This window comes from Melospiza georgiana, chromosome 23 (genome assembly GCF_028018845.1).
Source record: "Melospiza georgiana isolate bMelGeo1 chromosome 23, bMelGeo1.pri, whole genome shotgun sequence".
NCBI classification, from domain to species: domain Eukaryota; kingdom Metazoa; phylum Chordata; class Aves; order Passeriformes; family Passerellidae; genus Melospiza; species Melospiza georgiana.
In genome coordinates this window covers 3,952,977-3,979,319 of record NC_080452.1, presented here as the reverse complement: position 1 = coordinate 3,979,319, position 26,343 = coordinate 3,952,977, and the positions used below count along the sequence as shown (strand labels likewise).

The 26,343-nt window shown below is 54.5% G+C and overlaps 2 protein-coding genes across 3 annotated transcripts; both read left to right on the top strand.

Moving 5' to 3' along the window:
• Positions 1-815: 815 nt before the first annotated feature.
• Positions 816-20,793, top strand: LMOD1 (leiomodin 1). 2 transcript variants are annotated; one of them, XM_058039893.1, is made up of 3 exons: positions 816-1,198; positions 18,045-19,634; positions 20,767-20,793. In XM_058039893.1, the coding sequence occupies exons 1-3, from the start codon at positions 938-940 to the stop codon at positions 20,791-20,793; spliced, it is 1,878 nt and encodes a 625-aa protein (XP_057895876.1). In that variant the 5' UTR covers positions 816-937. The 2 variants fall into 2 exon arrangements, with proteins under 2 accessions (XP_057895876.1, XP_057895875.1); XM_058039892.1 differs by lacking the exon at positions 20,767-20,793 and having other exon boundaries at positions 18,045-19,685.
• Positions 20,794-22,839: 2,046 nt separating this feature from the next.
• On the top strand, positions 22,840-26,134 carry LOC131092839 (myb-related transcription factor, partner of profilin-like; the record flags this gene model as incomplete). The annotated part of the gene is made up of 2 exons (XM_058039765.1): positions 22,840-23,299; positions 25,256-26,134. Coding segments are annotated over 2 exons (987 nt in total), but the record flags the coding sequence as incomplete, so codon positions are not given.
• Between the last annotated feature and the right edge of the window lie 209 nt (positions 26,135-26,343).

Here is a 26,343-nt window from a genome sequence, read left to right as displayed (position 1 = left end):
AAGCTTCTGTATGGATTAGGGAAATGGAAAGTTGGTGCTGCCAGCCAAAGCCCAGGCTCAGGTCACTGCCTGGACCAGGAGCAGGGGAGATTCAGGAATTCCCTCTGTGCAGAAGAAAGGGATGTCTTTGGGGCTTGGTGAGGGCAAGTGGGAGTTATGTGAGGAAGAGCAGCTGCCGGCACAGCCCCTCAGGGTCTGCGGGTCGGGAGGAGCTCTGACAGTCCCGGGGAGTCCGGTCTGCAGAGCCGGAGCACTCGCTCCCCATCCCGCTGCCTCCATCCCTCCGGTGGCAGCCGTCTGCCAGCCCCTCCAGCCCTTTGCTGCGGGGCACGGCGCGAACAGCACCGACCGCAGGCTGCAGCGGGATAGGGAGGAAAACTTCCTCTGCAGTGGGTGCTTCCTTGCCGATTTCAGCCAAGAGCTGTCACCGCTACAGCAGAGGCTCCCCCCATCCCTTGGTGGCCACGCTGCCCACTTTAGCAGCCCCCTATCCTCCACGACACGGGCTGGGGCTGCCTCCTCCGCTCCCCATTCCCGGCCTGCCGGCTCGTGCATTTTTCCCTGTTTTCTCACTAGGTTGGCCCATTGCCTTTAAAAGGCGAAATGCTCCGGACTAAATTTGGTCATGTAGCTCTGCACGGTTCCCTGGAATGTCCTCGGGTTTCAGGCTCCTCTGATAGCACCATTCCCCGCCTCCCGCCGGGTTCCATTGGCTTCCCAGCGCCCGAACCGCCACTGGATCCTGTTATTGGCCAACTCTTGGGCCGAGGGGTGTCCCCTCTGGATAACCACCGTATCTCGGGCTGGAGAGCTGCTGAGATTTAACACTTCAGCACCTGCTGCCGTTCGGGAAGCAGCCTTGGAGCTTCGGCTTCTTTTTTTTTTCTCTTGCTTTGGGTACCACACAACCGCCACCGTGTCTCGCCAGCGAGCCAAGATGTCCAAAGTGGCCAAATACCGGCGACAAGTTAGTGAAGATCCAGATATAGACAATTTATTGTCTACTTTGTCTCCAGAGGAGATGGAGGAGCTGGAAAAGGAGCTGGATGTGGTGGATGCGGACGGGAGCATCCCTGTGGAGCGCAGTCAGACAAACCAATCAGAAAACTCCTTACCTGGCCCACAGAACTGTGACACGGCGCTCAACCACCACGACAAGGACACCAAGAGGCTCCTGCAGCGGGAGCACTCGATAGACGTAAGTCACGTCCCCACTGCTGCTGCGGGAAAAGTGGGAACACACCTCGAACCCCCCCTTCCCCCGGGCTGAGTGAGGGACGAGATGGAAAACACAAAACCTGAGAAGGGCTTGCGCTTGCTGAGGAGGAATAGCTGTCCTGGAGAGACCAGGGAGCTGGTCCTGGCACTCTGGGAGGAAACAGGGTGTCCCATAAAACCCTGGTGTTACTGGTAAAGCCAAATCCTGTGTTGGTGCCTGGGATTTTCTCCCTGCCCCTTCTCTAACATCCCTGGGCAGGGCTGGGAGCGGAGCTGGGATTCACAGGAGGCTGTTGGAGGGGCCGATGCAGTGACAGTGATGCCACGGGCTGCATTTTTTCTTTTCTTTTTTTTTTTTTTTCCCTCTCTCTCCTTTGGGGATCTTGATCCTTTCAGTACTTCTTATGCAAGAGATTAAACAGTCTCTGGTTCTTGTGGAATAAAAATGTTTCCTGCTCTGTGGAAATCACATCGAGAAGCAGGTTTTACCCTGTGACATTTGTTTAGCATTTATTGCTCACTTAAAATTCCTTCTTTTAGTTTGATTTGGGTATATTTATCTCCCTCTCTGCACCTGGCAAATTCTTTAAGAGTTTGCTTGGAGCTCGAGAGCTTCATGTCAGTCCTTTTCCTCTTTTTGTGTTGTGCCTTAGTGGGAGACAGTCCTGCTTTTCTGTAACATTTATTAACCTCAGTACTAAGAGTATTTGCTATGTGCTTTGTGCTTGGAAGCCTGGGAAGTGTCTGGTTTCCCTAGTTTTCATGGCAGGCTGAACCAAAAAATGAAAAACAGCGATTCTGCAGCAGCTGATCCATGTGGCCACGGGTGGTTTCATGTCGCAGGCAGGATTCACATCTGCTGTGCCGGAGCTGGAGAGTTCTGGCAGCACAAGCAGTGCCAAGTGTTGTGGGGCACTGCTCTGCTCTGGCTCTGATTCCAGATCTATCCCAGGTCACCCAGCTGTACCCTGGGTCTTCCAGCTGGGTGATCAATCTGTAACTACCCCAGACCATTTGGATATTTCTCTTTCTGGATATTTATGGAGTTTATTCAGGAGGGTCCTCTCCTGACTGTGGCATAGATACCCTTATTCCCTTCTAAATATTGGGATAAGTGGGAATGAAATTTGCACCAGTAGGAAAAATAACTGAAGCATGATTTTGGAGAGCTGAACAAGGGGTTAAATTGTTCCTTCCCACTCCTGTCCTGGGCAGCCTAGGAGCTCACTCTGGCTCTGAGGATAAAGGAGCAGCTTTCACCTTCTATATGTGGTGCTTGACATGGGCTGGGGGACAGTGAGTGCCGTGCCCCTCACCACAAGGGCTCTGCCTTGATTTCCTCACCAATGGAAAATTTCCCTGTGGTGGGGAAGTGCAGGTGCTGCAGGACAAACCTGCCTGGAGAGGGAAATGCTTTTATGTAGGACCAGTCATCCCAGTGACGACTGTTTTGCAGGTGATCCCAGGAGATGACACTAAAAAATTTACTTTTTCAGGTGGGAGGGAGACATTTCAGTTTGACATGATTTGTGTTGCTGTTTCAGTGTTAACTGTTGGAACATGAGGGCTTGCTTGGGAATTGGCATAGGGAAGTGTCCATGACCAGGAGGAAGTGAGGAGGAAATTTGTGAGTTTTGTTAAAAAGAGATCTGGCAAATTGCCTGATTTAACATAATGTTGTTTGGAAATGCCTGAGAGTGTATGTGCAGTGGGAGAAGAATTGGGTTGTGGAAAGGGTTGGCCTGGGGAGGAGAGACACCTGGGTTATGGTGCAGGGCACTGGCTGGAGGGGAGGGCAGTACAAGGGTCCTGGAAAATCTCCTGCTGCCCTCTGAGTTAAGGAGGTTCAGGCAGTGGAAGACAAAGCAAATTGGCAACAGGTCAAGTTTGTCAGTGAAAATGGCCCAGTTTGATTGTATTGCAGTAACTGGATAGGGCAGAACTGACTTTCATCTTCTATTTCAATCCCTGGAGGCCAAGGAAAAAAAGTATATCCTACACTCCTTCCTCCCTGCCATTGTTAGGATCTGGGATTAACACCTAGAAAATGCCAGTTTACAGCGCTGGCACAGCAAATCATGCTGGTGGTAGAGAAGGGCTGTCTTCTGCCATGGGGCTCAAGGATGGGATGGGGTGGGATGGGATGGGATGATCAAACCACATGAACAGTCAGAATAAAACAGTGCAGGAAGCCAACTCTCTCAGTTCCTCTGTCCAAGGAAGCCCCAGGGCTATGTTTTGCTGAAGGATGGAATGAGAACATGAAGCCATCCAGAGCACCCCAGGCAGGTGTTGAACTCTCCCCCAGCTGTTCAGGGCTCTGAGGTCTCCAATGACAAATCCCTCTCATGTGTCAGCAGATTCCATGTTGTGCCAGCCAGCACAGGCATGGTGGCTGCCCTCCCACGGGCTTGGCATCCCCCCAGGGTGTGTAGGCATCACCCCATACATGTCCCTCCCAGCCCCTCTCATCAACAGCTCCCAGTGTTCTGAAGCAAATCCAGGGGAGGTCACAGACATGCTCTGAGGGCTCCTCTGATCTGGAGACAGGCTGGGAGAGCAGGGGATGTCCAGCCTGGAGAAGAGAGGGCTCCAAGGAGATCTCCTGAAGAGGCATCACAGACACAGGATAACATCTTCTAGATGTTCACAGGTAATTCCCACTGGAATTACCTCCCATTCCTTCCCTGACCTTGTGCCTGTGCTTCACCACACCCCTTCCACCCCCTGGTCTGCTCACTTATCTGCTTCTAGCTTGTAAAAGTTTCTCTTGATGCCTTAAATTAGGAATGCCAGGCACTGTGTCTGTGATGTGTCTTCGGTAGGGAGAGAGAGGAGGGCAGATTCTCGTCCTTGGTTCATGGAATCATGGAATGGTTTGGGTGGAAAGGGACCTTAAAGTTCATCCCATTCTAACCCTGCATGGGCAAGGACACCTTCCACTATCCCAGGTTGCTCCAAGTCCCATCCAACCTGGCCTTGAACGCTGACAGGGATGGGACATCCACAGCTTCTCTGGTCACCCTGTGCCAGGGCCTGCCCACCCTCACAGGGAACAGTTTCCTCCCCATATCCCATCCAACCCTGCCCTCTGGCAGTGAAAAGCCATCCCCCCTTGTCCTGCCTGTCAGTCCAGGCCCTTGTCCCCTCTCCAGCTCTCCTGGAGCCCCTTTAGGCCCTGCAAGGGACTCTGAGGCCTCCTCGGAGCCTTCTCTGCTCCAGGTGAACACCCCCAGCTCTCCCAGTCTGTCTCCAGATAAGAGGGGCTCAAGCCCTCAGAGCACCTCTGTGGCCTCCTCTGGACTTGCTTCAGAAGTTCCATGTTCTTCTTATGTCCTCCCTGCTGTTCTTCCATACCTCCTGATGGGAATCTCTGTTGTGGGACATTGTGTGTTAGCTGGGATGTGCAGGAATCCCTCCAAAGTGCAAAATAAGGTATTTTGAAGGGAAATGTTGAGTTTCTGCCCATCTAACAATTCTTGCAGTCATTGCCCTGTTCTTGGACTGGTGCCAGGCACCTACATTTCCACCTAAATACTGGGAGAAGTGGATATATTTAGAAATATTGTTAACTACATAATAACACATCTTCTTAGTGATGAAAGGGGCAAACTAGGATAACTAGGAAGCAGATTATAAACAGCCCAAAATAGATGTGAGCTTTGCCCCTGACTTTCCACACTGGACAGCCAAATTCCCATCTTGGTGATGCAGTAATAAATTAATCTTAATTTTGTCTTGCTAATGAGTGGAAGTATAACCAAGCCCAAGGGCGGGGCTTGGGCCAGTGCCCCTCTCTGAATGTACTCAACATGGTCCATGTGTCACAGAGGCTGGTCATGAGTAGATAAATGAAGATATGATTTCTATTAGCTCATGGCTCTTTACTGTCACAGGCAAAGGCATAACAAGAAAAGTTCCAGTTAGAAACATGCTGTGAAGTTGGTGCTGTGGTATCAAACTGCCAGAGGGCAGAGTTAGATGGGATATTGGGAAGATATTCTTCGCTGTGAGGGTGGTGAGGCCCTGGCACAGAGAAGCTGGGGCTGCCCCATGCCTGGAAGTGTTCAAGGCTGGGTTGGATGGGGCTTGGAGCAACCTGGGATAGTGGAAGGTGTCCCTGCCCATGGCAGGGGGTGGGACTGGATGATCTTTAAGGTCCCTTTCCACCCAAACCAGTCTAGGATTCCATGAGTTACCTGGGGCACAGCTGACTTGCTGTCACTTGAAATCCTTGTATCATGCCTGGGATTTCTGTCCAGAAGAGGAAAAGCTGTGTGTGCCAGGGCACAGGGGTTCTGTGCAGCTGTCCCTGTGGGATAAGTTTCTCTGAGAGCTGAGCTGTGTGAGGAAATGTGGTCTGTGGGAGCTGGTCCAGTTCCTCTATTGCTGGTGACATCTATAAAAGCCATGTGTCTGTGCACAGAGCAGTTATACCCTGAGAGCACCCCATCCATGGGGTCTCTTCCATTATGGTCTTTAAGGGAGTGATCTTTAAAGTCCCTTCCAAGCATAACCATTCCATAATTCCATGACCTTTCCCACTGGCATTTGTTTAGCCCTAAACACTCTCGGGGAACCTCTGCCAGATGGGACCTAGATGAGAAGAGCTATATCATGGGAAGGATCTCCATGTGAACCACACGTGCCGTGGACTGGTGCTTTGGTGTATGAGTCCTCCTTAGCATTTGCCAAGTCCACAACAGGAAGTTTTACTTTCTGAAATATTCCACAAAATCCATCTGCAGCTGTTCTTGGCTTTCCTTGGATTCCCAACTTACCACAGCACCCTGGTGACTCCCAAAACACCAAGCCCCTGATGGCAGAGACAGCTGCTCCTCCTTGTGATTTCCCTTCTCTAGCATCACCATCTTCCCTGGAATGGATGGAGTCTTCTTCCCTCAGTTCACATAATCCTGGAATATCCTGAGTTGGAAGGGACCCGCGAGGATCACTGAGTCTAGCTCCTAGCCCTGCACAGGACAACCCCAAAATCCCACCCACCATGTGCCTCAGAGAGTTGTCCAAATGCTCTCTGAAGCTCACCTGTAAGAGGAGGGCACCTGCATGTCCCAGTCCCATCAGAGTTCCCAGTCCTGCCTCCCAACCAGGGCTTGCTTTGATTTGATTGCATGCAGCTTCAAGCAGGGATGGCTGGGAAGTGCAGGGAAGTTGCATGAGGGAGCATCATCGTGCTTATAGAGGGGAATCATTCCAGGGCCACAAAGCCAATTTTTTATGAAAATACTCATGTCAGGGGTGTCTCTTTCCATGGAAGCCCACTCACCAGCTTCCTTGAGGAGAAGACTGAACAGGGGATGCTGGATGTCGGGGCAGTTTTGCACAGCCAGAGCCAGATGTGCACAGTGCAGATGTCCCTGTATTTTTGTCTCATGAAGGCTGGACCCCCTTTGCACAGGAGAAGCTGAGGTGGTTCAGTTATCTTCCAGCACCTTTTTGCCTTCTCTCAGATATCCCACTCCTCTGCAGGCAAGACCTCCTCCTGTTCCAGGTCCATGCATCCTTATCCCTGCAGGCTCCTGGGAATGTCTCCATGTCCCCAGCCTCTCTTCTTGGAGGCTGGGCAGACTCCTTATAGCCTAGTCTGGATGCAGAGGGATAAACAGTGAGCTCAGAGAGGTTATTTAATCCAAATTCTGTGTATCTGAAGGATGCTGGTGGACAGCAGGCCCTGGAGAAGGATTTGTTTTTACAAGACCTTGGGAAGGTCTTGTAAAAACTCCTCCTGTCCTTTCTGACTCACTCAGGCTTGGAACTTGTTGCTGGGTGAGTTTTAATCCAGTCACCTGATTTCCCTCTATGGAAAGTGGGGCTCCTCAGCAGTGAGCCCTTCTTCAACACCACGGGCAAACAAGTCAGGATTTAAATTTTTTTATTAATGCTCAAAGCTTGTCATCTTTTCATTAAAATATCTGGAGGGAAGAAAGGAGCTCTTTATTTAACTTGCTGGCTCAGACTCAAGGGAATTTGCAAACAAAGGTACAGCAGGAGTTATATCATTCCTTGAGCATCTTTCCAGTTTTTCCCTAACATATGTACTGAAACTCTGCTCTTCTGTTTATCAGCCAGTTCTCAGTTCTCTTGACTGCCAAGACCATTCCTTCTCCCTTCCAAGAGTCTTCACTAATTCTCAGCTCTTGCCTTTCTTTTAGCCATGTCCTGACCTGGTCTCTTCTCCCTCATCAGAGAATCTTTATGATTGGAAAACGCCACTGAGATCATCAAGTTCAAAGAATCCCAGAATCCCAGACTGGTTTGGGTGGAAAGGAACATTGAAGCCCATCCCATTCCACCCAACCCTGCCATAGGTAGGGACACCTTCCACTACCCCAGGATGCTCCAAGCCCCATCCAACCAGGCCTTGGACACTTCCAGGCATGGAACAGCCACAGCTGCTCTGGGCACCCTGTGACAGGGTCTCATCTCTCTCACAGGAGAGAACAGACCATAATAAATTGTTCTGAACAGCTTCTGGCCCCCCAAAAGAGATGAAAGGGGTGGGTGACACTGGGACATCCATCCAGAGGCTTCTGCAGTGGCTTGCGGCCCATGGACTGAGCAGTGGGTAAAGCTGTGGGTGCTTTCACTGGCACACAGAGAGGAGTAGAGCTGGCAGCTTCCTGGGCTTTGCGTTCCTCCATGGATGATAGCCAGGATATCCAAACTAGTTGCACATTTGGAAAGAAACCAAAGGTATTGAGCCATTCCTATTTGGTCTTTAAAGGAGGGCACAGATGGTCCCTCCAGCTGCACAAGTCACTCTCCAACTCCCTGACAGGAGGGAGCAGCCAGGTGGGGGTCAGGCTCTGCTCCCAGGGTTCAAGTTGGACATCACAAGGAATTTCTCCATGGAAAGGGTGGTCATCTATTGAACAGGACAGGACTGCCCAGGGCAGTGGTGGAGTCCCCTTTCCTGGAGGTGTCCAAGGAATGCCTGGATGTGGCACTTAGTGCTCTGGGCTGGGTTACAAGGTGGGGGGATTGGTCACAGATCAGACTAGATGATCTCAGAGGCCTTTTCCAACCAAATTGATTCTGTAATTCTGTGAAGTCCAGGAGATCCCTTTCATTGCTCAGAAATGAAAACTGTTGTCTGTGCTCTGTATTTCATTCTGAGTTTCTGAAAAAGTCCCAACCCTGTCACAAGAGGGATGAGCAGCAGCAGCAGGAGCTGTTACCTGCAGCAGATGATAAAACAACCCTCCAAGGTTAACATAGAAGCAAGAACAATCCCATGACAGCTCCCAGAAGGATCTGCATTGTGGAGAACAGCTGAAAAATGGGAAGCGAGAACACAGGCATCTTTGAGCTGCATTCCTGAAAAAATGGTGTGAGAAAGACCTTCACAGCTGGATCAGTGTTTTTGTGATGCCCTTGGGGGCAGAAGCTTTGCTTTCCTTGTTTTTCCTTCTGTGACCCGGGTGAGTTGCAGCACAAATCGTTCCCAGTGACTTGGAGCTCATGCCAAAGGCACACACAAGTCTGGGAGATCCACGGTCCATCTAAGGGCACAAGCAGGGAAAGAAACCCGTGGATTTCTAGTCAATTGGAGAAAAAAGAGTAAAAATCCAAGTTCTATGTTTACATAAAGCACAACAGAGATGCAGATAAATCCATGGAAGTGTTTGGAGTGTTTAGCTTATATGGGCTGAGCTGCCCAGGAGGTTTAATATGTGTTTATGTTGAGCTGATAAATAGACATGGAGGAGGAGAAGAGCTGGGTCCGTTGTGTGTCTCTCTCTTTCGCAGCACTGTGACATCACTTGTGTGCTAAAACCATCTCAGTGACTCAGCTTCCAGCAGGACGCTGGGATTAACCGCTCCTGTTGCTCCAGCCCACCCTTTGCTGTGTGGGAATCGTGGCAGGATGGAGCAGGAGGATCTCAGTGGCAGGGCATACGTAGTCAAGGTGTGGCTGGCAGGATGGTGGGGGACAGACACACCATGGAGAATCAAGGGTCCTGCTCTGTCCTTTCCTCTGCCCAGAATGTGAGCAAACAGGGAAGAAAACAGAAAGGAATTGGAGCTGTGGAAGCAACAAGAGCCTGTCCCAGCCATGGTGTGGCAGCAGGACCAGGGCAGTGCCCATGCCCTGTGCTGGCACTACTGGTGTCACACCTTCAATCCCAGTAACAGTTTTGGGCTGCTCAGGAGAAGAAAGTCATTGAGGGGATGGAGCAGGACCAGAGAAGGGAACTGAGCTGAGGAAGAGTCTGGAGCCCCAGAAGTGGCTGAAGAAGCTGGGGGGGCTCAGCCTGGAGAAAAGAAGGCTCAGGGGGGACCTGGAGACCTTCTGGCTCTGCACAACTCCTGACAGGAGCCATGTGGGATTCAGGCTGAGCTGCCAGGGAACAGGAGGAGAGGAAACGGCCTCAAGCTGTGCCAGGGGAGGTTCAAGTTGGAAACAGGGGGTAATTTCCTGCATGGAAAGGATTGTAAAGCACTGGCATAGGCTGTCTAGGGCAGAGGTGGAGTCACCATCCCTGGAGGGATTTAAGAGCTGTGTGGATGTGGATGTGGCTGTTGTGGACGTGGGTTAGCAGTGAACATAGCAGTCCTGGGGGAATGGCTGGACATGATGAGCTTAGAGGGCTTTTCCAACCATAGTGATTCCATTATTCTGTGCTTTCCTGAAACACAACTGGAGAGGCGCCAGTCCACGTCAGAGAGGTGTCCTGTGCAACCTCTTGACCATGTGTTGAGCAGCCTAGGGCTTATGCACAGTATTTGGGTCAGGATTTATGCTGCATGCTGCTGAGGGCTCCAAGGGGTCCCTCCTCCTGACAGGGGCACCATGGCATATGTTGGACATGCCCAGCACAGGAATGAGCTCCTGCATAGCCATGGCAGACTCTGCCAAGGAGAGTGATTTGCCATTTTCTTCCTTGCAGGGAATTCCCCAGGTCCCAAGAACCAGAGATGGTGACCCCTGGCATGCCTGGCTGTATGCCTACTAAGTGCTCTGTCCTGGGATGCAGCTCCCATGTGGTGCCAGAGCCTGAGGAGCTGGTGCTCCTGTTTCCCACAAACTATTTAAGGGAATGACCAGCAAAACTGGTCTGATTTTCCAGGTAGGCACTTGGAGCTTGCCTCATCTCACCTGCTTCAAGAACCTGGGATCATCTTCCAGCAGCAGGTGCCCACTTCCAGGGGGTATCTGTGATGGTTCCATGGGCTGCTGGATGGAATCCATTGGATACTTGCACCAGCAAGAGGCCTGGATATGTGCCCATGTGTTGCCAAGAGGCTGGGAGCAGTGTCCTGTTCCTTGACCATCCAGCATTTATGACACAGAGGATGGAGATAGGATTAAGACTTGCTAGGACTGAATTGCAATTCTGCTGTTCCTAAAAATCCGGTGAATGCTTGATGTGGGCTTCCCACGAAGTGCACAGGGCAGAAATCCAGCCTAGAGGTGTTGTAGTGTTAATTGCTGGGATTCCCTGCTCTTTTCAATCGCTGATGAAGAGGAGACAACCAGGGAAAAGGTCTCATCTTGGAAATATCCAGTTCAGCCATGGCAGTGCCAGTAGAAGGGCTGGAAATACAGCAAATAGAAGAGAAAAACCCGGACTTGTAAAACTTGATTTTGTTAGATGAAAAAAGTTTCCATTTGCATAGTATTCAGTGGCTTTACAGCTTTCTGGAAAATGGCTGTGTCTCCATGGAAGGGCTGGAGCTCTTCTGTTAAAGGAAACCCAAGTTAAAACATTTATCGCCTTAATTCAGGGGAAAATAAGAGGAATAATCAGGGCCAGAAGCTGCTCAGTTTCTGGAGAACAGCTCTGCATCTCAGAAAGGGGACTTTTTAAAAACATTGGCCTGAGACATGCAAAGACCCAGTGATATTTGGGGTCAGAGAGATCTGGGCAGAAGGGAAGGGGAAAAGCCGAGTTCCTTGTTAAAATGACAGGATAATATGTGAAGCAGGACAGGGCAAGGAGTTGCTTACATCTCTCTGGGCTTTAGCACACAGACCATGGCCAGAGGTCATGTATGTCCCAGTGCTGAAAGCCGAGGTCCTTTCAACCTTCCTTCCTGCCAAAAGAGCCCAAATGTGCCAAGAGAAACTCTTGGCTGCCTGATCCTCTCAAGAAGCCCTGTGGATGTGAGCAGGGTCTCCCACAAATCTTTCCATGGTATTTGCTGAGGAGCAGGAGGGTTGTCCAGGGTGTCCCAGAGTCGGCAGAAGCCTCGCAATCCTGCTTCCTTTGCAGGTCGCTGGCAATCCAGATTCAGCAGCTCCCAGGACTCAGCCAAGGACACAGCATTCTTTCTGGGAATGTCCTTGGCTCTGAGTTGTCCCTAGGCTACTCAAAACTGGCTGAGGAATGGAGGAAAAGGCTTGGGCAGCTTGTTGTGGTTTGGCTTGCCTCTAGCAATCCTCTCCAGGAACAGGTACCCAAATACCAGGAACATCAAACAACCTGCAACCCCCCTGCTTTTGCCCCCAGCCCCCTCGATGGCTTCTCCATGCAGTGGGACAGTCTCAAAGGACATCCCTGTCCCTTTGGAGCTCCCACAGGCATCCTGCTCAGCCTCCTCAGCCCTAGGGTCACACTGAGGGGTGGAAGGATGCTGGTGCTTCACTCATGGGCTCTGGCTGGGATTTGGGGTAGGTGGGTGGGACAGAGGGAACATAGAAGTCCTCAGAGTCTGGCAGGTAGGCAGGGATCTCCAGAGAGTGATTCCCAAAGTTAGAGCTGTGGATTCAATCCTAGAGTCTTGTGGTAGCTTTGGAGACTTTATAGGGCTTGGCAGCAGCCCTATAAAGAGCTGTAAGACAGACTGAAACCCCCCAGGCAGTGAAAGAAGATTGGCTTGTTAGTCATGGATCATAATTCCCTAAATCTGCTAATTCAGGTAACTCAACACAGTTTCCTTCCCTCACCAGTGTGGTCTGGGACCCCCACAGCTGACCAAGAGATTTTGGTGAATTGTCTGTCTGTGTCTCAGAGATCCCACCTCATTCCTGGGCTTCCCCACTTCCCCAATTTTCCACCACCAAAAGCCGCTCAGAATTTGTGTGGGACCAATGGAATTGTGCTGGTGATGTCTAAGCCATGCCGTGCCAAGAGATAATCTGGAAAATATCTCACAGGCTGCAGGAGGAATTTATTATCCCAGCAAAGGCTGGGAGAGAGGAACAACCCCTTGGCCTGGGCGTTATTCCCAAGTGTGCAGCTCTGGAGGGATTACAGTTGCTTTGTAAGGAGCTTGGTTCTGGTGGGACAGTCTTTGCTGGTGGCCAAATCCACGTGCCAGACAGGCAGCATGGCCCTGCCTGGGGAGCTGCTGGAAAGGAGGGAGGCAGTGGGTCCCCAGAGGGGTCCCCAGAGGAGGCTCATGGTGGGCTGCAGTGCATGTGCAAAAACCATATTAGCCACCTTGGAGCTGACCCTAGATTTCCCAGCAGTACAGATGATTGGGATGGACCCGATCCTGGCTCAAGCTTCCCCTGTTGTCCTCCTGAGGTTCTCATATCATCACAGTCTCATACTCAGCTTCCAGAGGCCCCTAGAGCTGCAGGTGACATTAGAGACTGAGCCAGGGTCATGGCTGCAGGTTGAGTTGAGTTCACTGTTCCTGGAGCCACTTTCACAGGAGCTGCAAGGGTAGGTTTGGCCTTTCCTCATGGGCACCAGCACGATTCATGTCCCCAGCAGTCACCTGCACAGAGGAACCTCTGGACTCTTGAATCATGGCATGGTCTGGGTGGGAAGGGACCTTGAAGATCATCCCATTCCAGCCCTGCCATGGGACACCCTTCACTGTCCCAGGTTGCTCCAAGCCCTGTCCAGCCTGGCCTTGGACTCTTCCATGGATGGGACAGCCCCAGCTTCTTTGGGCAACCTGGGCCAGGGCCTCACCACCCTCACAAGGAGGAATTTCTTCCCAGTATCCCACCTATCCTTGCCCTCCAGCAGTGGGAAGCCATTGCCCCTAGTCTGTTTCTCCAGGCCCTTGTCCCAAGTCCCTCTCCAGCTCTCCTGGAGCCCCTTTAGGCACTGGAAGGGGTTCTAAGGTCTCCTCAAAGCCTTTTTTTCTCCAGGCTGGACACCCCCAGCTCTCCCAGTCTGTCTCCAGATAAGAGGGGCTCCAGCCCCCAGAGCATCTCTTGGCCTCCTCTGGACTCACTCCAAAAGCTCTGTGCCCTTCTGATCTTGGGAGTCTTCTGGCTTCCCAGCCAAGCCCTCTTTGAACCTCAATGGGGTACTCCTCCCTGGAGCCAGCATGGAGGTGCTCATGCTCCCAAGATTCCATCCTCACCTCTTGTTCTTTGCCTGAGCCAAGCACATCCTGCCATGGTGAGACCATGAGGGACTCTTCCCAGGACATACCTCTGAAAATAACTGCAGGCTGGGGAAAGCTGGCCCCTTGCAACGACTAAACTTGGGCAAATGCATTTCCATGTCTCCTCTGCCAGGGACTGATGTACCAGCAACTGCTGAGCCACCAAGTGCCCCTTCCCTCATCTTGGGTACAGGATTTGTGAATCCCTGGGTAACCTCTCCTCTCCTCTCCTCTCCTCTCCTCTCCTCTCCTCTCCTCTCCTCTCCTCTCCTCTCCTCTCCTCTCCTCTCCTCTCCTCTCCTCTCCTCTCCTCTCCTCTCCTCTCCTCTCCTCTCCTCTCCTCTCCTCTCCTCTCCTCTCCTCTCCTCTCCTCTCCTCTCCTCTCCTCTCCTCTCCTCTCCTCTCCTCTCCTCTCCTCTCCTCTCCTCTCCTCTCCTCTCCTCTCCTCTCCTCTCCTCTCCTCTCCTCTCCTCTCCTCTCCTCTCCTCTCCTCTCCTCTCCTCTCCTCTCCTCTCCCTTTTGCTTGGAATCTGCTCTGGGCACAGCAGGGTGACTGTGCCCACCTTCTGCCTGCTAAGCAAACAGCCAGATCAATAACTGCCATTAAACCAGCCGTTTTCCACCCCAAAATGAGCTGTGGGACTTTGGGGGCAGGAAGGGAGACCCTCACTCCACCTCCAGATTCATTTTCCCCATCCCCAGCTCTATCCCCAGCCCCATCCCTTGCTCAGTGCTGGAGCGAGTGCTTGGATTCCAGGCAAGAAGTTCCCAGTCTCCTTTGCCTTTTAAGGCAACATCTGAGTGGGTTTGAGGGTTACAAATGCTAACAAGCCATGGCAATGCTCATTTTAGTCTATTTAGAGGAAACGGGAAGGCATTTCAGTTCATCAAAACACTGGTGATTAATCAACCAACTACCAGGCTGTTTTCATTAGGCTTATTTTTAAAAGTCTGACATGCTGTGTAAAAATATTTCCCTAATAAATGTGCTTGTGGCAGAGGGAAAGGCACAGAGTGCATGCAGCAGCACTGGTTTCCAGGTACCCAAGGTAAATATGCCAGTGGGCAGAGAGAAATGAGCAGGCAGCACTTGGGATAGCCATGAAGAGGGGACAGCTGGCCCTGGGCTGCAGGAGAAGCTGTGCTGGTGGCCATGGGGGCAGCCAGGGGTTCCAGAGCAAGGGAAAGGTGCTTATCTCTCTCCTGAAACACAGCTCTGCCTCCGAGTTCCAGTTGCACTTCCAGCCTGGAGGTGAGGACTTTGGAATCATCAGCAGTGGTGGGCCGGTGACACCTGAGGCTGGCTGCTGCAGCATGTGCTGAGCCAGGGGGACACGCCGAGAGCCCTGGGGTGGTGCAAAGGCAGGAGGAGACAAGGACATGTTCCCTCTTGGGCACGCATGTGGCCTGCTTTGGAGATGACCCCAGGCTCCAGCAAGGGATGGAGCTGGCCCACAGTGACCCTTGGGTTTAGAAACACAGATCTGGTTTCTTGCCTGAACTTTTTTTCCTCCTGATTCCTGTCCCTCTGCTGCCACTAGAGCTGGGTGCCTGCCAAGGCTGTCCCAAGGCAGCTCCACAGGAGATGAAGCAGCTTGAGCCCCTCTCATCCCCTGCAACCATCCAGCACTTCTTCCAATAACCTGCATCTCTTAGATGGGATCTTCTGATGCATCCCAAATTTGCTGTAAGCAAATGATCCCACAAGTGCTACCCACAGTGGCAGGAACACCTGTGATGGTCACTGCATATCTGTGGCATTCCCTTGTTCCCATGCCTGGGGCCACAACTGGCTCCTTTTCCCCCAGCTTCTTTCCCCTGACTTCTCCCAGCTCTCTTTCTCCTGATTCCTTTGCCCTCACCTCTTTTCCCACATCCCATTCTCTGGCTCCAGATCTCTCCTCCCCCAAACTGCAGCACGTGGACATGTGGTCACACATCCATGAATGGAAGCTTGAACCACACAACAGTACACACTCAGCATGTGCTGCAGCACCTTTCCCAAGTACGGATTTTCCATGGATTTAATTTTCTTCTGGTTTAATGTGCCTGGACTAAACCATCACCTTCTTCAAGCATGGGAGAGGTTGCTGGTAATTTTCACCAGGGTCTTTCTCCCTCTCTCCAAGTTCTGTTCATCCCTGGCCAAAGCCTTTTTTCCTCTTTGTCTTGGATGTGCCCAGGGTGCTCAGGGGAGATTCAGAGCTCGCCAGTGTTAGGCTGGGTGAGCTTGGGCTGGGAAGGAGAAAGATTTCTGGAGCAGTTGGTATGGAGATGAGGCTGCTGGCTCTGACTCGATGGGTGCCAAAGTGTCACAGAGCCCTGGGGAGGATAAATGTCCCTTCTCAGAGGAACCTGCAACCTGGGCACTCCCAAACACCTTGGAGAGGCCCTCTTGAGGGCAGGGAAACACCAGTGTTCTCATCCCACAGTCCTCCTGCCAGGGCTCTTCCTCCACTGAGGTGCTTCAGGATATCGCTGAGCATCTGTGCACATTCAGGTGCTGGGAATAGAGCACAGCTTGGTGACAAGGACCCCTGGCTCAGTGCCAGAGGAGGTGGCATCACCTGGTCCCTGCAGCACCCAGGACTGGGGTGCATGGGAGCCCCATGCCCGGCCCCTGGGGTGGCAGCAGTGGGGACTGTGGGGCCCCCAGGCCAGGCCAGGCTCTACAGGGGTCTGGCAGGAGCCTTCCTGTCCCTGCTCAGCCCTGCGCCAGGAGCCAAGAAATCGCTTAACTAAACAAACAGCTCTCTCGTCCCTGATGGCATCTGTTTATACACCAGGTACAAACAGTCCCCAGGGCTGCCCATGCACAGCCAGTTCTTTCCACAAAAATCTGTCCCTGAGCGCTGGCAGTACTGCATGTGGGGAAAGTTCAGCCTTATGCTGCCCCAGCATGGACACTGTGGAGCACCAGGATGAAGAGGAGGAGGCCAGCCTGACTGCACACTCTGGTGTCAGGATTCAGGCCTGGGGGTTCCAGGCACTGGGTGAAGCCACAGTGCTGTCCTGATCATGAGAGGATCCAGGGAGATTGTAAGGGCATCACAGCTGCATCTCCCAGCGGCATCTTCCTTCCTCCTTTCCCTGGAGTCCTAAAATCCCTCCAGCCAAGGTGATGAACCAGGCCAGTGCTGAGGACCTGTGTGTTCCCTAGCTGTGGAAGAGGGAGAAGGGCATTTAAATTGCCAAACCTTGATGTTAAATTGATGGTAGCATCCTCCACTATGCAGCAAACTTGGTCCCCGTGTCAAGTTAATCTCCCTTCAGCCACATGAAGCATTGGTTCCTCTCCCTTGGAAATGGATGTGTTTCATGTCATGGAGTCCTAGACTAGTTTGGGCTGGAAGGAACCTTAAAGTTCATCCCAGTCCACCCCCTGCCATGTGCAGGGACACCTTCCACTATCCCAGGTTTCTCTAAGCCCTGTCCAGCCTGGCCTTGGACACTGACAGGGATCCAGGGGCAGCCACAGCTGCTCTGGGCATCCTGTGCCAGGGCCTGCCCACCCTCACAGGGAGAATTTCTTCCCAATATCCCACCTGACTCTGCCCTCTGTCAACTGCCAGAGAGAAGGATGGGAACCATATCAAAGGTTGTACCAATGCTGATGGGGACCCCTCCCAGCCCTTCAGCCTTGGTTGAAGGCTGTAACAAGGCATTGGCTGTGTCCCCAAACTGCTGGAGTTGGCTATGGCCAGCAGCAATGCCCAGGACAGGCTGTACCAAGGGCAAGGGTCACGTGCTTGTAAAAATGGCCAAAACTTCCTTCTGACTTTCCCCCAGACTCTCCAAGCCCTTCCTTCTTTTGATGTCTTTGGACACTGGGAGTAGATATGCTGGGAGAACCTCATGCATTAGAAAGCTATAAATGCCATGCTCCCATTTCCTCGGTTTTCTGCTCAAAAGTGCAAACTGCCATTGAAGGCAGAATGGTTTTGCAGAACCCAGGGTTGGAGTGACTGCTGGGTCAGCGGTGTCACTAGGGACACTGCTGTGGGCTCTCCCCTGCTTGCACACACATGCAGGACAGTGTGGAGAGTGTTGGGCTACAGACTGGGAAAAGCCACCAAGCTTCCAGCTGGAAACCATTTAGGAAAGGCGGGAAAGCAACCTGGGGCTCACAGGCACTACCTCCATCCCTAGTTAAAAAAATTATTAAAAAATTATAACTTAGAGGGGGTATCAGAGAAGGTGCCTCCTACACCTTGTTAGTTTGTGGCCTGTCAGGGAAGATGTCCTGCAGACCTCCAGAGCCCTTTGGGAGGGGGGACTGGAGGCAAAAGAGAGCAGAGCTGCCTTAGAGAGCTGCAGCAGGGCCTCATCACACCTGAGTCCTGCAGGCTCTGCCTACATTCAAGGCACTCACATGCTGAACCCTTCCCTGGAGCTGGGACCTCGGCTGGGCCAAACATTCCTCTTCAAAGGCCAGCCACAGGCTGGGACTGGGGTGGCAAGAGGTCAGAGGCACCTGTTCCTGTAATTCCCGGGTGTTTTTCTCTCACTAGGAAAGCAGGTTGAAAAAGAATGAGGGAGACAAAAATCAAGAAGAAAAAGGAAAAGAATCTCCTTCCAAAGAACTGGCCCAGAAACAAGATGCTAAAGTGGGGAAAGACTCTAAAAAGGAAGAAAGTGTTGAGAAAACAGACCTGAAAGGTAAAGCTGAGACTGAGACCAAGAGCAAAGAGAGCAATGCTATGAATGATAAAGTAAAGGCCATGGAAAAAAAGCTGATGGGGAAGGACAAGAAGGAGGAAGAGAAGGGTTCAGTGTTGAAGAAGGACACAGGGAAGAACAAAAAGGAGGAAGAGAAGAGCTCAGAGTTGAAGAAAGATGAAGGGGAGGATAAAAAGGAAGAAGAGAACAGCTCATGTCTTAAAAAGGAGGATGCAGGGAAGGATAAAAAGGAAAAAGAGAAGACCTCAGCAGCAAAGGAGGAGACTGAGAAGGAAAAGAAGCAAGAAGAGAAGGATTCAGCATCAAAGGACACAGGGAAGGACCAAAAGGAGGAGAACAGTTCAGAATCAAAGAAACAGACAAAAAAAGACACAAGAGGGGAAGATAAAAAAGAAAATGACAAAAAAGAAGAGGAAAAGGCTTCGGCTGTGAAAAAATCCAAGGCAGATGAGAATGATAAATCCCAGACAGAAGCAGAAAAGGCAGAAAAGGTGGAGGAAAAACAGGAGGCCAAGGCAGCAGCCGAGAGCAGCCCTTCCAAGTCTTCCTCCAGCAGCTCTGCAGATCAAGCCAAGGACGATGAAGCCTCCAGCATCTTTGACGAGCTCATCGAGAAGGTGAAGAACAATGACGCTGAGGTGACCGAGGTCAACGTGAACAACTCCGACTGCATCAACAACGAGACCCTGGTGCGCTTCACTGAGGCCCTGGAGTTCAACACTGTGGTCAAGGTGTTTGCCCTGGCAAACACCCGCGCTGATGACCACGTGGCCTTTGCCATTGCCATAATGCTCAAGTCCAACAAGGTGCTGACAAGCATCAACATGGACTCCAACCACATCACAGGCAAGGGTATCCTGGCCATTTTCCGGGCCCTGTTGCAGAACAACACACTAACAGAGCTACGTTTCCACAACCAGCGGCACATCTGTGGGGGGAAAACAGAGATGGAGATTGCCAAGCTCCTGAAAGAGAACACCACACTCCTGAAGCTGGGTTACCACTTCGAGCTGGCTGGGCCACGCATGACTGTCACCAACCTGCTGAGCCGAAACATGGACAGGCAGAGGCAGAAACGCCTCCAGGAGCAGAAACTGGCACAGGAACGGGGGGAGAAGAAAGACCTCCTGGAGGTGCCCAAGCCTGGAGCAGTGCCGAAGGGGTCCCCCAAGGCATCCCCGCAGCCATCGCCCAAGGCTTCCCCCAAAAGCTCTCCCAAGAAAGGAGGGGCACCCACCATACCACCCCCACCTCCTCCTCCGCTCGCCCCACCACTGATGATCAACGAGAACCTGAAGAACTCACTCTCGCCAGCCACACAGAGGAAGTTGGGAGACCGGGCGCTGCCAGTCCAGGAGAAGAACTCTCGAGACCAGCTCCTGGCAGCCATTCGCTCCAGCAACCTCAAACAACTCAAGAAGGCAAGTGCAGGGCCAGGTGGGGCCCATGCACAGGGTGGGGCTGGGGGCTGAGGTCATGGTGGCTGTCACTCTGGCAGTGTCCTTCTCTGGAGTGGGGCTGTGTCCAACCCCTGCACAGGGGCAGATCCATCCCTTTGCCAAGCACATGGGGAAGGAAGATCCATCCTTTAATCCCATCCTGCAGAGCAGATGAGGTCAGCAGGTCCAGCCTTTGGCAGAGTATCCAACAGGAGATCCATCCTTTGGCAAAGAGCATGACAGGTGCAGATCTATCCCTTGGCAGAGCTCCTGTGTTGGCCAGATCCACCAGGATCCAGGGGCTGGGACACAAGGAAAATCCCATCCGTAAGTTATAACTCACTGGGCTCTTGATATCTTCTTGTAGCTGAGCCCATGCCCCTGGGGTAGAAGGTGGCCCAGGATGGCTGGAGAGGTTTCATCTGCATTTAAACAACTGAAACATTTCTTGATGTCAGCCCCAGTCTGGACTTAACTAATCCTTTTGAACTCTTTACATATGAGTTAATGTTGCTCTGAGAGTACTGATACAGCACTTGGGGACCAGCAGACAGGTGTGGCCTACTTCTCAAACAGCTAGACTTAGCCAAGGGTGGCCTGGGTGCTTGAAAGCTGTGGCAGCAGCTGCCCTCCTAATACAGGAGGCCCATAAATTCACCCTTGGGCAGCACATTGTCAAACATGTACCCCATGCAGTAATAACTGCTGGAATAAAAGGGCCTAATGCTGGTCCCAGCATGGAGCCTTGAAACCTCTCACACACTCCAGGTGGTTTGTGTCCCTGCTAGGCTGTCCATGGGCAGCCTGGCCAAGAAAAAGCGGTCATTGAATGGTCTGGGTTGGAAGAGACCTTAGAGATCATCTCTATCCTGTCATGGGCAGGGACACCTTCCACTAGCCCAGGTTGCTCCAAACCCCATCCAACCTGGCCTTAGAACACTTCCAGGGATGGGGCAGCCCCAGCTCTCTGGGCAGTCTGTGCCAGGACCTCCCCACCTTCACAGGGAGGAATTTCTCCCCATCTAACCCTGCCATGGATGTCCCCACATCGTGTCAGTGCAGTCCTGCACCCCGTCCCATTGCTCGCCCAGTAATGGGGTGTGCTTCCCTGCAGGTGGAGTTGCCGAAGCTGCTGCAGTAGGGAGCGGGAGGATTTTTCCCCTGCAGCCCATGGCAGACCCCCAGACACTCACCTTTCTCGTGACAAGCCCTTTGGAACCTGCAGTGACCGACGCCGAGGAGCAGGGATCTCTCTGGGACACGGAGGATGGGCCGGGCCCAGCAGGACATGATGCAGGAGGTTGTATTTATTTTTTGATGGTTGTGAAGCCTTCAAGCTCACTCTTCTACCAGCACTGTGCCCCACCGGAGATGCCAAGAATAGAGCAGGGGTCTGCAGAGCTGATCCTCATGGAAATCCCCCGTCAGAGCTTAACAAAGGGGTTTGGCACCCCACTCTATCCAGGGTCCAGCCTGGGGTGAGCAAGAGTACCCCCAGCCGTGGGGGGGAGCAGGGGACACCCAGACCATCACCACATCACCACAAGGTTTCTGGGTGGCCAGCAGAGTTTTGGGATTCAGGCACAGCAGTGGCTGCAGAGCTGGGGGTTCAGGCTTGATGTCAGGAGGAATGGGAGGGTGGGAGAAGGGAGCAGCCAGGGAGAGAGGGGGCATGGAAGTGGGGGACACAGGGAGCCAGGCTGGGGCCAGGAGCTCGGGCATCTTGTTCGCACCCACAGTACTGCAGGGGGACCCCCAGGACCCTCAGAGCATGGAAACCAAATCCGCCTCAGAGACAGCAGGGAAAGCACCAGCTCAAGGGGGGCAGTGGGTTTTGGGGTCATGTGATGCCCATCCTCCTCCCCCCATCCTTCCCGTCGTGACACGTTGATCACGATTTGTATGACTGTGGCCACTGCATCAGCAATAAAGCTCACCCAAATGCTTCCTGTGCCTCTGGACAGGTCCACGCCCCCAGACCCCAAATTGAGGTGCAGGGGCTGTCTGGGAATGGAGTCAGCAACCTCAGCCAGGGGCAGCTTTTCCCTCTCCCACACCCATAGCCCACCCTGAACTGGGCACCCTGGGACCACCTGGACAAGCCAGTCTGGGTGTCCCTCGTCACCCACTCAGAACCCCTGAAAATGGGGCACCCAGGACCCCCCAAGTGAGACAGCCAAACCCCCCAAATGGGGCACCCTGCTGCTGCTGGACGCAGACAACCAGGCACACAGAGCCATGCAGACACCCCAAAACTCTGGAGTCATGAAGAACTGAACACCCCAGGACCACCCCACAGTCACCTAAAACCCTTTGAGTACACCCAGAACTGGGAATCCTGGGGCAGCCCCAGGGTCACCCCAAACTCCAAGGTAAAATCCGGAACTGGGTGCCTCAGGGTCACCCTAAAACTCCGGGGTGACCCCAAAACTGAGCACCCCAAACCCCTGGGGTCACCCAGAACTGTTCTCCCCCTGGCACCACGGGGCGAGGGCCGTTTTGGGATGCAGCAGCACACGGGTGTCCCCCGGGAGGCTCTCCCTGCTCCGGGACACCCACATGCGTGGCTGAGAGGCGGCTCCCGGTAGAGGTGAAACGCCGTGTTGGGGGGCATTTCTGCAGCCGCGCAAAGCCGTGGCCCCAGCGGGAGGAGCAGTATCCGCATCACGGGGTCCTCCTGCCCCTTGGGGCGGCGCCTGCTAACGCGGGCACCACGGGGCCATTGGGACATCCCACACCGAGCATCCGGCCGGCCCGGGGGTGAGAGCACCAGGGGCGTCTCCCGAGCACCGACGGCGTCACTAAAACCGGGGGGCCGGGGCGCAGCGGGGCGGCGCAGCCCCCGATGGGGAGGGAGCGCGCCCGGCAGGGGGCGCCGTTACCGAGCCGGGGCGCTGCTGTGCGCGGCGGGGCCGGCAGGGGGCGCCGCTGTCGCACCGGGGCCGCCGTTAACGCACCGGGGGCGGAGCGGCGCGCGGCGGGGCCGGCAGGGGGCCCGGTGCAGCCCCGGCCCGTCCGGTCCGTCCCGGATCCGGTTGCGGCAGCGCCCGACGGGGGCTGCCGGGGGTCTCCGGCTCCGCTTCCCCCGCTTAGTACCGGGGAACCGGTGCAGGGCACACGGCGGCGGCGATGGACGGCGGGGTGGCGGCATGAGGCGGCGGAGGCGGCGGGGAGCATGGCGGCGGCGGGCGGCGGCGGGGCGCGGCGGGGGCTGCTGAAGCGGAAGCCGAACTTCACGCTGCAGGAGCTGGAGGTGCTGATGAGCGAAGTGCTCCGGTACGAGCCGCTGCTGTTCGGCGCCGCCGCCGGTACCGTGAACGCGTACGAGAAGCAGAAGATCTGGTGGCGGATCACGCACAAGGTGAACGCCGCCGGCCGCCACCAGCGCGACATCGGCGAGGTGAAGAACCGCTGGCGGGGGCTGCGCCGCCGCGCCGGGGACAAGATCAGCCGGCACCGGCTGGAGCGGCAGGGCCCGGCCGGCAGGGCCGCCGCCAGGAACGGGAACACCGGGAGCACCGGGAATAACGGGAGCAACGGGAACGGCGCGGCCGAGCCCGGAGCGGGGCCCGCCCCCGTCTGGGGTCCTCGCAGCGCCGCCGGAACCGAGCCTTCGATGCGCAGCGCCGAGGGGTCGGCACAGCACGGTGAGTGCGCGGGCAGCGGCAGCGGGACAGGGCAGGGACACGAGGGTGCTGGCCCGGGACGGAAGAGTGGAGACACGTGCACGGAGGACATGGACACGCACATGCGGGACCGGGACTGGGACCGGGGAGAGCGGGGCAGGGTCGCGGGGGTGCTGGGACCGCGTTCCGGCGGGGACCGGCACAGGTATATGGTGGGACAGGGACATGAGGAACCAGGACAGACATGGGGCAGGGACTTGCTGGGTGACCGGGATGGGGGACGAAATGGGGGCCATGGATGAGTTGGAATGGGACATGGAGAAATGGGTTTAGGAAGTGGGGCAAGCAATAGGTACATAGGGACTCTGGGACCAGGACATATGCATGGAGGAATTTCTCCCCAGTATCCCATCTAACCCTGGTCTCAAGAGAGACGAGGACCAGCACCAGAACATGCAGGACCAGGACATGGACATGGGAAACCAGGACACAGACACAGGGCCACTGGGACTGGGAGAGGTTGGGAGGAAGAGGGACACAGGGGGACCAGGAAGTGAGGGGATCGGGATACAGGAGACCACGATAGTGACATGGAGATACTGTGACCAAGATGTGAGGGTCCAGGACATAGACATGGGTGACTGGGACTTGGATGCAAGAGAACTGAGCCTGAAACAGGTCACTGGGACCAGGACAGGTGCATGCAGGGACACAGGGGACTAGCACCAGCAAAGGGACACAGCCAGATCAGAACACGGGGGCAGGTGCATGGGGAGATGGGGATGGAGACTCAGGAGGCCTGGATCAGCACCTGGAGAACCAGGATACAGGGCATCAGGACAGGGACATGAGGAACTGGGACATGGACACAGAGGCACAAAGGCACAGAGGCACTGGTCCCTCCAGTAAAGGGACATGGAGTAACCAGGACACAGGGGACCAGGACAGAAACATGGTTCTGAGACAGGGACACAGGAGACCAGGAACAAGAGCACGGGATGAGGAGCAAGAAACTGGGAGCAGGACAAGTGTGTAGAGGGACCAGGACAGGAACACAGGAGATAAGGGCCAGGACAGGGACACTGGGGCCATGCCATGGGGGACAGGGACATGGATACAGGGGACAATGGCAGGGACATGGAGGATTGGGACAGGAACATGAGGGATATGGGGGCATCCTAAGGCATCACTAGGCCTGGGAAGATACATGGAGGGACTGGGACATAGATCCAGGCAAACAGAGCAGGGATGTGAGGGGACTGGGACCAAGATGTGGGAAAAACCAGGACCAGGACACTGGGACCACTACAGGTGCATGGAGGGACTGGGCAGGAACAGTGGGGCAGGGACACAGAGGGAACACAGAGTCAGGGCAAAGGGATACGAACATGGAATATTGGGACAGGTGACAGGGATGTTGGGAGGACCAGGACAGGGACATAGGAGACAGGGAGAGTAACAGGGGCACCTATACCAGGACAGAAGGGTACCAGGATCAGGAGAAGGATATGGGTGACTGGGATTAGGACAGGGACAAAAGGCACAGGGTACTGGGACCTGGACAGGGATAAGAAGGGGCTGGGAACAGGACAAAGATGTGGTGGGACTGGGGCAGTGACATGGGCCAGGACCAAGACAGAGACAAAGAACCTTCCAGTACTGGGACCAGGACAGGGACATGGGGGTTAGTGGGGTGAGAACTGGGACGTGGTGGTACCAGGACCAAACAAGGACGTAGAGGCACCATGTTCAGGACAGGGATATGGGAGTACTGGAGACAGTAGAGGGACAAGGGACTGAACTATCATGAGGGACACGGAACTATGGAGATAGGTATAGATGGAACTGGGGCTGGGTGCAGGAGAGGGGATGTATGAGCACAGGGATGGAGACAACAGGGTCTGTCACTTGGTCCGTGGGGCACCGGGAACACGAGAGATCCCTGCAGCTGCCCTGTGCTCGCCCTCGGTCCCACAGGTGTAAAGGAGGAGCCAGTAAAGGAGGAGCCTTTGGAGGTGAAGACTGAGCCCTTCCACGGTCCCGCTGCCGACGGCGCTCCCGGCCGCGGCTCAGACTGTCGGCTGCCCCGCACCGGCATCTGCCCGCCCAGCGAGCTGTGCGAGGGCTGGAGCCGGAGCCCCCCGCGCTCCGCACCCTCCGAACTCCCCCTCGGCGACCTCCGCGGGCCGCAGGAGCCGCTGGGCTCCGACTTCCCGAGTCTGCTGTTGGAGCAGGAGGCCGAGCAGCTCAGTCACTGCAGCGCGGGAGAGGCGGGGCCCCCCGGGGGGCTGGACGGGACCCCCGAGCGCCCCCAGCTCAGCCTCGTGCAGTCCAACGAGCGGCTGGTGCAGGAGCTGCGGGCGTTCCGCCGCGAATACGCCGAGAGCCGCCGGGAGACCGCGGCCGTGCTGCGCGGCATCGCCCAGGCGCTGGGCGGGCTCGGCCGCAGCCTGGCCGAAATCCGTGACCTCTACCTCCGGGAGCGGGGGGTCCCCGAATCCTGAGCCTCCCACGCAGCTGGCTGTGTACACACACCCCAGAACCCACGTCGCTGCTTTTATTTCTTTTCCTGTCCATCCCACTTCAATAAAACTCGGAGCTGCTCCCCCGTGGCTCCCCCCACTCCGGGCACCTCAGACGGCTTTTGGGGATGATGCAGAGGGCTGGGAGATGGAACAGCGGTTTGTCCTTCCAGGCGGCTCTGCCTGGCTGTTCTCCTGGACTGATGGACTCTGGTCCCAGATTTAGCCAGCAGTGCTGGCAGGGATGAATCCCACCAGGAACAACCATCGGGGTCACACACCACCCACCCTCCCCTGCTTATTCCTGTCCAGGGGAGGGGGCATGGATAAAGGAATTGTTCACACGCCCAGAGTCTCAATCCCGGCGCAGAATTTACTGTTTTCTCACCTGAAATATTCCAGGGGTGGTTTCACACTCCGTTTTGAGTGACGGGGGCTGAGTGGGCGGCCAGCACTCCAGGCTGGCTCATCCAAGCGGCTGATTTGGTGGGAATTACCCATCCCAACACAATTTTGGGAGGGAGAAGTCTCGGGAGCAGAAGG

Excerpts from the sequence above, each read along its gene's own strand:
- LMOD1 (XM_058039892.1), top strand. The coding sequence starts at position 938 with ATGTCCAAAGTGGCCAAATACCGGCGACAAGTTAGTGAAGATCCAGAT. Across the intron at positions 1,199-18,044 it reads AGCGGGAGCACTCGATAGAC|GAAAGCAGGTTGAAAAAGAA; the intron begins GTAAGTCACGTC and ends TTCTCTCACTAG.